The sequence below is a fragment of the Drosophila bipectinata genome, chromosome 3L (genome assembly GCF_030179905.1).
Source record: "Drosophila bipectinata strain 14024-0381.07 chromosome 3L, DbipHiC1v2, whole genome shotgun sequence".
Lineage (NCBI taxonomy): Eukaryota > Metazoa > Arthropoda > Insecta > Diptera > Drosophilidae > Drosophila > Drosophila bipectinata.
In genome coordinates this window covers 6,212,032-6,221,796 of record NC_091738.1, presented here as the reverse complement: position 1 = coordinate 6,221,796, position 9,765 = coordinate 6,212,032, and the positions used below count along the sequence as shown (strand labels likewise).

Sequence of the window (9,765 nt, the reverse complement as noted above, 5' to 3'; positions counted from 1 at the left end):
CGTTTAAGGTACTCCGCTTGAGAATCGGATGAGAATTGAGGAAGATACAGCCATCACAGTTAACCCTATAGGGGAAAACCCCATTTTTAAGGGATCCCATCAGGAAAAATGGACAAAAAATCAAAAAAAAATTTTGTGTCAGGATTTTGATGCAGAATGATGACGAATCGATCTAGAAATCGTTTAAGGTACTCCGCTTGAGAATCAGACTAGAATTGAGGAAGATACAGCCATCACAGTGGACCCTATAGGGAAAAACCCCATTTTTAAGGGATCCCATCAGGAAAAATGGACAAAAAATTGAAAAAATATAATGTGTCAGGATTTTGATGCAGAATGATGGCGAATCGATCTAGATATCGTTTAAGGTACTCCGCTTGAGAATCGGATGAGAATTGGGGAAGATACAGCCATCACAGTGGACCCTATAGGGGAAAACCCCATTTTTAAGGGATCCCATCAGGAAAAATGGACAAAAAATCGAAAAAATATTTTGTGTCAGGATTTTGATGCAGAATGATGGCGAATCGATCTAGAAATCGTTTAAGGTACTCCGCTTGAGAATCGGATGACAATTGGGGAAGATACAGCCATCACAGTGGACCCTATAGGGGAAAAGTGCATTCCCATCAGGAAAAATGGACAAAAAATCGAAAAAATATTTTGTGTCAGGATTTTGATGCAGAATGATGGCGAATCGATCTAGAAATCGTTTAAGGTACTCCGCTTGAGAATCGGATGAGAATTGGGGAAGATACAGCCATCACAGTGGACCCTATAGGGGAAAACCCCATTTTTAAGGGATCCATCAGGAAAAATGGACAAAAAATCTAAAAAATATTTTGTGTCAGGATTTTGATGGAGAATCATGGCTAATCGATCTAGAAATCGTTTAAGGTACTCCGCTTGAGAATCGGATGAAAATTGGAGAAGATATAGCCATCACTGCGGACCCTATAGGGGAAAACTGCATTTTCAAGGGATCCCATCACGAAAAAAGTTCATTTAACTGAAGAATCGGAAAAGGTATTTGGTAAAAATACCAACTTTAGCTATTTTGAAGATAGAAGCTGGGGAACTCTTCTTTTTAGTTTTATATTCGAATAAATTTTGTCTACCATTTGCAATATTTGCGATAAAAATCCCATCTTAAGCGCAAGGGTATATCAACTTTGACTCTGCCCAAAGTTAGCTTTCTTTCTTCTTGTTTTTAATATAAAAGAAAAAGAATTTCATATGGCAGGCCTACAAAATATTGCAGGTTCGACTCCCATACCTTTGATATTCATATTCCCAAATCTTTTGAAAAACAGATCTCAATCTGGCCAATAAAACTAAGTGGGAATGTCAAAGTTAAGACCCCGACTTGACCCAGGCTTTATGCTTCAACGACATCTAATTAAATACGGACATAAAATTATAACGCATCAGCGGAACGATCAGGGCCAAAATCCGTATATAAGAGCCAGACTTTGGAGTGGCATTCCGTTTAGTCGCTGCTGTGAAATCTTAAAGCCGGTAACATTCGATGGCGTTCAATGGCAATGACACAGACATCGGTCTGCCCCCGAATGGCAGCTATCTATATAGGTTTGTGGCGCCACCGGACGAGCGGACACGCACGTGGCCTTTGGTCGAATCGCCTTGGAATGTGGCCGCCGTGTTGGCCACCTACCTATTAATGGTACGATTCGGGCCCAAATGGGCAGCCAGGTAAGGTCGCCACCGCATCGACCCTGTCCATGCTTCCGTCGATTGACACAAAGGACATCCACATCCCCCTACACAGATACAAGCCGATGCAGTTGCGAGTGCCATTGTTCCTGCACAGTCTGGCCATGGCCCTTCTGAATGCCCACATTTTCCTGGAGCTCTTTACGGCATCGCGGGCCCTGGGCTACAGCTACGCCTGTCAGCCGTGTCGAGTGAGCTATAGCCCTCATGAAATGCGTGTAAGTCGATGGCCAAAAAAAGGCCTAGATAAGGGCTCGATACATACATACTTAACGTTAAATACCCTTGCTGAGGGATCTTGTTTTCGGTAAAATTATAATTTAAAAAAAATTTAAAACAGATTACAGCGGCCCTTTGGTGGTTCTTTATCTCGAAAGTGTTTGAATTCGCCGACACGGCCTTCTTTATCCTTCGGCACAAGTGGAGGCAGCTAACTTTCCTGCACGTCTACCACCATAGCAGCATGTTTTTCCTCACATGGGCGGCTGCCAGATGGATGCCTTCGGGCTCAAGTAAGTAATTAAAGAGTCCATTTATAAACATACCTTTCAACGTTTTATTTTAATATAAACAGCTTTTCTACCTGGCATGATTAACTCCTTCATACACATAATAATGTATGGATATTATGCAGCAAGCTCCTTGGGCCCTCGAATCCAGCGGTTCTTATGGTGGAAGCGTTACTTGACCGGACTTCAGCTAGTACAGTTTGGATATGGATTCATTTGGGGCGCACAGGCTCTGATCCGCAAGTGTGAAGTCAGCTATTGGGCATTAATTACAGCAAGTGTCTATATGCTACCTTTTCTTTATTTGTTTGGCAAGTTCTACCGTAATAGTTATGGACCTAAGGCGGGTTCTAAGAAAGCCATGTAAAAATATATAAAAAGTAAACACTGGTTATAGCTCCAATCTTTTCTATGAAAATGCGATTTATTTACAGCTTCAACGTTACACTTTCAGTGGTTATAGCATTATATATAAAAGTATTATCAATGGGCTTGTATTGTTTGGTAATCACCTTTATCACTTCCTGAGCAGCACAGCCACCTAAATTAATAAACATTATAGTGAATAATTTAATTCAATGGTCTGACCACTACTTACCTATAAAAGCAGACACTGCATGTAACTCAGCTCCGCCATAACGACAGATCTCGTGCAAAACATCGTCGCTAATGGTTGCATGCATGCCTAGATCACTCATCATTTTGCCAGCAATGCTCTTGAGACGTCCTATGTCCTGTTCCACAGTGCACTCTCCAGGAATGTTTCCGTACTCACTCAAGAAACGCTCATAAGCTCGAAGCGCAAAGTTGAACGATGTAAGATTTCCTTGCAGCTCGTTATCTTCAACTGTTTTTTGGAGAATTTCCATAAAAATGACTAATATGACTGACTCTAAATATACGTACCCAAGGCCAACACACGAGAGTTCTTTTTGTACTCCTCTGAGACACGAGTACCCCTTAAAACTGAGAGTCCCGCAGCCTCCCGACACAAAAGACGCACGCTTCGCTTATCAATGGTGTCGGCTGGAAGCGTTAACTGTTTGAGATAGTCCTGGCATTTATGGTACACCTGTTCAGCGTCTTGCACAGCCTGCTGGCGATATATATGCTGGAGGGCTATATACGAATCAGTATTTGCAGTCATATCCGGAAGAACTCCTGGAAGGGGCAAATGTCCATTGTTTTCGTGGATGACAAAGTGTTTAAGGGCTTTGGCCATAATCCAGAAAATATCACTCTAGGATTTAAGGAGTACAGTTTTTAAATATTCTTTAAAAAACATTTCACTAATATCAAACCCACCTTCTTGTTGAGCTGCTCGCAAGCATCATCCTCAAAGATGGCTTTAAGCCCTGCTGGAATCTGTCCAGCCCCAAAAGCTGTATTCACCGCTTTGATAGCCTCTTCGTAGTTCTCTTCGTCTGCTTTCATCTCGCTTCTTATGGCTTCGCGAAGCTGATTCTTCTCCTTGTAATTTCTTGGGGATCGTGTCCCATCCGTCTGCTGCTTCTGCCAGGCACTTAGGTATTTATGGAGAACCAACAGCCAGGGAACTTTACTAGTGACTTCAGTACCGTCCAGATGTTCCCTAAGCGCGTCGAACGGATGTTCCAGCCGCAAATCAAATTGCCTATTATCTGGGTGGGCTTCCACAATGCAATGTTCACGTATTTGCAGGCGAATGGTTCCCATCATTCCCAACGATCGACAGTATATTAAAGGGACATTGGCAGTCCATAGGCGATCGGCCAAGGCGATAAGAGTTTTCTCATTCAGATTCGAGGCTATGACCAAATCGAAGCTATCGAAGAAGTTGGACCGATTGGCCAATATATAGTCGGCACTTTCGTCTACATAGTCTCCATTGACGTCGGGATTCAGCTCCTGCAGAAGTTGCATGCAGGCGAAAGCCTTGGATTTTCCCAAGTAAGAAGGATCTAAGAAGAAACTGAGAAAAGAAATAAGATTTAATCTTTATTTCCTTTAGGAGTTGACACTTACTTGTTTCCCAGATCCTCTTCTTTGACCGTACTGCCATCGGCGACTGTAAATCCCCCTATTCCGGGGAGCACTAGTCCCTTGGCAGTTTCGCAACCCACTGCCGTAACGTTTACCAAGCAAACAGTGGCACCCTCTAAAAGCGTCTGTCCATGCTCACCCCACAATCTGCAGAAGAATTGCACTAATGATATATCGAGCTTCGCCTTTTATCGCATGGTTATTACCTGATTTGCCTGTCATATTTCTTGCTCTTGTCCGAGAGTTCTGGCGATTTTGGAGCAGGCGAAGACATTTTGCGAAAAATCCAAGCAAAAATGAGCCGGCTGCTTTGAGGAGTGTTGTAAAGCGCGATTGCGTGTTTTGTTCGTGAAGCTAACTTGTATATTGGTATACACGGCGAAAATTTAAACTCTTACTTATTTAAAACATTTATTTACTATTACGTATTACATTTCAATTAAATTTTATTGCAATAGACTCTTGATCTTACGCAGCTATCATACAGGAAATCAGTCTTTACAAATAAATTGTATAAACAGTTGATAAATTATAAAATATAGCTCTGAGCAAACGAAAAATTGTCGGGTTGTGTGTGATATAATTTTCCAGGCCTATTTGATGCTAATTAAGTATGAATTTGATTCAACAATTTGTTTTTCTAATTTAATAATACCGCAATGTGATTGTCCGCCGGGTTGCGTGGTGCGCGTTGTCCAACACTGACCCTTGGACCAACAGCTGATTTGCGTGTTTGCTTTGGTAACGTCATTCGCGCCGTAATTTCACAACACGTCCATCTGGCTGTTTTCGATAGCATTTCGTATAGTTTTGTGGCTCCAAAAAACTAAATACAGATCAGGATTATCACTGACAGGATGCCGGCAAGGAGGAGAACTGCAAACACGCCGTCGACAAGCAAGGATGCGGGCGAGTCACCGATGAGTCCCCAAGCAGACGATCCAGCGTATCAGTTGAAACGAAAGAAAAACAATGAGGTAAGATGAGAATCATGTAAACAAAGGGAGCAATATTGAGCGGGGAACATGTTGCTGGGGCCTTTTCGGGGTCCCCCAAAAATAGCTGCATCTTATCGATTTATCTCATTTTCCCACACAGGCAGTGCAGCGCACTCGCGAGAAAACCAAGAAAACGGCGGAAGAGCGAAAGAAACGCATCGACGGCCTGCGAAGGGAAAACGACCAGCTAAAAGTTCAAATAGAGCAGGGCGAGAAACACATAGCTACATTGCGTGACCTGATCATACACGGTGAGAAAACGGAGGACGGACATCGAATCATCGAAGAGATCCTGGCCGGGCCCGAGCCCAACGATGACAATGACTAACGAGCAGCTGCTCCTAATATACCTAATCTTGTTCACCTACTTTTAAGATGGATTCCTGGGAACCGCATGAAATCCAAACAATCTATTTTTAACCCTTTCTTAAGTGCCGTTTCAACTCGATTATATTTAATGTACGAATAAATATGTCTAAAAAATCTATCACAATTTCTGTGTGCTGTACTTTAAAAAATAAAAGGTACATTCATATGTTATTCAAATGATTTAATTAATATCAAGTTCTTATTCACATTATAGATAGCACTGTTTAGCTTTAAATACTGTCAGTTTATCTATGACAAATAAAATATCTACATATATCTTTTGCCACGTGAAAAATAAGATATATGAAATATTTTTTTTAGCAAAATGTCGAATTTTTTCTTACCGTCATAAACATCAAGTTTCTCCATGTGCAGACTGAAGACCTCATCCATTTTGAAGCAATCAAAATATTAATAAAGGGTAGTAGTAGTGTGGGAGGTCTTTGTTTATGGGGTAGGGTCCCGTTAAGTCTTTCTCTCTTTGTTGTGGCGCTACTTCCGTCTCTCTGCTTCTTCTAATTTTCTGCCTTCTGGCATTGATTTATTACACTTTTTCGCTAACCCATTCAACCCGTACACCAGTTATTAAATTTTGATTTCGTGCTGGGGATATAATGCTTTGCATTCAATAAATTGCCGTCTTCCGCTAATTAGCACCCCCGCACCGATTCTGATTGTGATGGTGATTCCGATCTGATTCCACTTGCAATTGATGTTACTTGTCAGGCACGTGTTGAAGCTCAAATTAAACAGCAACTAGATATTTTGGGGCTCTATGTTTGTCGCTTTTGGCTGGCCCAGGGCCAGGCGCTTATTTCCTTATTTTTTATTTATAATTTCACGTAACTGGTTTTGGTTGTTTTTATTTAGAATTTTATGTGTGCCCACGTTTTCTTCATCAAATGCCTTTCTCAGGAACCTGCCTTTCCATTACCATACAGACTGGTCACACTAGAATATGTATATGGAAAATAATTTTTATTGCTTTATTAATTTGGTAACTTTAAATAATATCTTACTTCTTTGCATCGATGCAAAAATAATAAAAGATAATTAAATACCTGATTGCAAAAAATAATTTGCAAAACAGAAAAAACAATTATGGTCGCCAAAAAGTTTGGCGGTAAATTCAAAATAGCAAGATCCGATAAGTACTGCTGATTTTTTGTTAAAATTTTAATTTATAAATATAAATTGTTGCGTGTTTTTTAAAGTTTCCAAAAGATTTGTTTAGTAAGTCATAGGCCCCAACGTTTATTTCCAGAATGAAGTTTATTTAAAATTTTGAATTAAAAATGTCCTAGATCCAGATAATGCTACAAAATTCATTCCAGTAAGAATGCTGCTCCCCTTGAAGGAGCGTCAGCCTGCCGGAAACGACGCCAGCCGCACTGTGACACTCCTGAAGCGACAAATAGTGGAAGATGGAACAAAAGCCCAGACACTGTTGCTCCAAGCGTTCCACTTCGAGCTTTTCAATGCCATCAAGTCAGATCTCGGGGGCCAGCAACACCAGCACCGGGCAAGTAACAGACGCCGTAGCAGTTGCCGTAGGTAGTCCCATCTATAAAGCCAAAGGAAAACTCCATAAATCATGGAGTCCTGTTTTCTCTTTGTTCGCAAGAAAAAAGAAAAAGATTAAGAAAATTGAACCGGTGGATGGGAGTTCATTAAAAATGGAGGAACAGGATGTGAGGAAGCTGATTCGCCTTTACCAAAAGCACGATAATCTATACAACCCAAGGAACCCGTTCTATGGTAACAAGGAGTACGATGAGGATTGCTACAATGGCATGGTTCGATCATTTCCCGGCCACACCAGCGCAGGACTCAAGAGCCGGCTTGAGGAGCTGCGCAGCCTGTTCGAGAGAGAGTATACCATCATCGAGATTGCCCATTGGAAATACGGTGAAATAATGACTCCGTCGATTCGATATTACAACGAATTTCTATTCCTGATTCCCTATCTGAGCATAAATTTCGATAAGACATGGTCTGATAGCTCGAGCCAAGACAGCAACTTTAAAGAAAAGTCTTCATCCAAGGATATTCAGAACCAAGTGGTCAAGCCAAACGCTTGCATTGCCGGATACCCATTGACTTCTTTTCCCAAATATTTCTCGTTCATGGGTAAAAAGTGTAGAAAAAATAAAAGGATTGAAATAGAAGACGAATCTTCAAAAACGGAAAATACCTCTGAAAACAATGGGCAACCATCCGTAACCTTTGCACCCTCCCCAGAACTATGCGTTTGTCCTCCGGATGATCAGTCTAACAAGGATTCATCTCCTAAGATTCAGTACATTGATTGCCAAAATTATCAAAACTCCAAAGTGTCTGTGCAGTCCTCGTGCTACTCCAACGAGCGGGATTTAACGACTACGGATCTCTCTTGCCCTTTCCGGCCGGATAAGTCACCATGTGTGCCGGAATGTCGTTTGAATGAATCCCCCACTCCCCCGCAGGCAAATAATTCGATTCCACCGGAGACTGCACTCCCTGAGGCAAATAACCCGAATCCAACGCAGACTGCATTCCCTGTGCCAAATAACCCGAATCCACCGCAGGCTAATAGTTCTATTCCCCCTGTTCCTCCGACCCCAAATGGTCAGCAGGTGCAGATGCTCTGCGACATGATCCGTATGGAACTAACTACGGCGCCGGATTTCATTTACTTTGATGCCAAGTGGCAGATTATTGAAATTCTGCGGGAGGTCCACAAGCGGCAGTTGGTCCTCCAAAAGGCTAAGCCCCTGAATAATCAGGTCAAAAAAGTGGCTTGCGTTAATGCCAACTGTCCACTGAAGAACAAGCTGGAGAAACGGCCACCTCCAAAGGTCGAAATGGGAGGCATAAACTGTCCCTACTGCTGCCGGAATGCAAACTGAAACCCCAACCACCAAGCATTCATCTTAATCAGCAGTAACCCTGACCCACTTTTTTTTCAGAAGATAAGCCACAATGCTCCACTTTCTCTCAGAGGCGGAATCAGTTTTTAATTGAAACGCAATGGAAGTAGAAACGCTGATCGGCAGTTCCAAACTCCTCAAGTATTGGCCATCTTTTTTGATGGGATTGGTGCTTTTTTTCTCCATCAAATATTTAATGAAGAATCATAAAAGAAAATCTCATCAAAAATATACGCTAGATAATGAAGAGGATATAGAAGGTATAAAGAAATTCCATTTTTTAAAGAAATATATTAATCTTTTTTTATAATTAATTTTAGTGGAAGAAACAGATGATCTTCAACCCGCCTTGGAGGAGAAACCCCACGTTTCATTTGTGGCCGGATTGAATCTTAATCCGAATGGAGCTGAACGCTTCTATAAATTAGTCCAGGGACGTCGCAGTATTCGCTCCTTTAGCAGCCATCCCAAACCAGATCTGAGCATTATAGAGGACTGTATCCGGGCAGCGGGAACAGCTCCTAGTGGAGCCCATACTGAGCCTTGGACATTCTGCGTTGTGGAAGACCCAGAAGTAAAAAAAACAATTCGAGAAATAGTAGAACAGGAGGAGCTGATGAACTACAGCCAACGGATGCACCCGCAGTGGGTCACGGATTTACGCCCCCTGCAAACAAATCACATTAAAGAGTATCTGACTCTGGCTCCATATCTGATACTGATCTTTAAGCAAACCTATGGCTTGACCTCGGATGGGCGACGGAAGAGGCACTACTACAACGAGATATCCACATCCATAGCCGGAGGTATACTTCTGTGCGCTCTCCAGGCCGCTGGATTGGCTTCCCTCGTCACCACTCCATTAAACTGTGGACCTGCTTTGAGAACCCTGCTCCAGCGACCGGTGAATGAGAAACTACTTATCCTTCTGGCCGTTGGATATCCTTCGGAGGACTGCAAAGTTCCTGACTTGCAACGAAAACAGTTGTCGGATATAATGGTAAAATATTAATTTTAATTCGTTGAAATAAAAACATTACAATAAGGAAACTTAAAAAGACACTTTAAAAATTAATATAACATAATATATATAACATAATATAACATAAATAAAACTGTTTTCAAAAATTTTAATAATATTATTAAAATATTTTTTAAAAGAATGAAAATTTTTAAGAATAATGTAGCTCGTTTTACAACACTGCCATCTATCGATTACCTTAT

General features: G+C 41.5%; 6 protein-coding genes across 6 annotated transcripts; 4 read left to right on the top strand and 2 right to left on the bottom strand.

Moving 5' to 3' along the window:
- The first annotated feature begins 1,357 nt into the window (after positions 1-1,357).
- On the top strand, positions 1,358-2,633 carry Elo68beta (Elongase 68beta). Its single transcript, XM_017246026.3, has 4 exons — positions 1,358-1,713; positions 1,790-1,952; positions 2,075-2,246; positions 2,309-2,633. Exons 1-4 carry the CDS (start codon positions 1,529-1,531, stop codon positions 2,608-2,610), a joined length of 822 nt encoding a protein of 273 aa, XP_017101515.2. The 5' UTR covers positions 1,358-1,528; the 3' UTR covers positions 2,611-2,633.
- A 10-nt stretch (positions 2,634-2,643) lies between these two features.
- APP-BP1 (Nedd8-activating enzyme E1 regulatory subunit APP-BP1) lies at positions 2,644-4,607 on the bottom strand. Its single transcript, XM_017246025.3, has 6 exons — positions 4,472-4,607; positions 4,248-4,412; positions 3,549-4,194; positions 3,150-3,483; positions 2,842-3,090; positions 2,644-2,784 (listed from the first exon to the last, which is right to left on the bottom strand). Exons 1-6 carry the CDS (start codon positions 4,537-4,539, stop codon positions 2,672-2,674), a joined length of 1,575 nt encoding a protein of 524 aa, XP_017101514.2. The 5' UTR covers positions 4,540-4,607; the 3' UTR covers positions 2,644-2,671.
- A 43-nt stretch (positions 4,608-4,650) lies between these two features.
- Positions 4,651-6,025, bottom strand: LOC108128430 (uncharacterized). Its single transcript, XM_017246028.3, has 2 exons — positions 5,977-6,025; positions 4,651-5,141 (listed from the first exon to the last, which is right to left on the bottom strand). Exons 1-2 carry the CDS (start codon positions 6,023-6,025, stop codon positions 5,092-5,094), a joined length of 99 nt encoding a protein of 32 aa, XP_017101517.1. The 3' UTR covers positions 4,651-5,091.
- Positions 5,108-5,750, top strand: Irbp18 (Inverted repeat binding protein 18 kDa). The gene is made up of 2 exons (XM_017246027.3): positions 5,108-5,242; positions 5,364-5,750. The coding sequence occupies exons 1-2, from the start codon at positions 5,123-5,125 to the stop codon at positions 5,589-5,591; spliced, it is 348 nt and encodes a 115-aa protein (XP_017101516.1). The 5' UTR covers positions 5,108-5,122; the 3' UTR covers positions 5,592-5,750.
- Positions 6,026-6,863: 838 nt separating the features above from the next.
- Positions 6,864-8,520, top strand: LOC108128268 (uncharacterized). Its single transcript, XM_070279487.1, has one exon. The coding sequence runs from the start codon at positions 7,057-7,059 to the stop codon at positions 8,518-8,520; it is 1,464 nt and encodes a 487-aa protein (XP_070135588.1). The 5' UTR covers positions 6,864-7,056.
- Positions 8,521-8,641: 121 nt separating this feature from the next.
- Positions 8,642-9,616, top strand: Iyd (Iodotyrosine deiodinase). Its single transcript, XM_017245762.3, has 2 exons — positions 8,642-8,801; positions 8,862-9,616. The coding sequence occupies exons 1-2, from the start codon at positions 8,642-8,644 to the stop codon at positions 9,551-9,553; spliced, it is 852 nt and encodes a 283-aa protein (XP_017101251.2). The 3' UTR covers positions 9,554-9,616.
- The last annotated feature ends 149 nt before the right edge of the window (positions 9,617-9,765 follow it).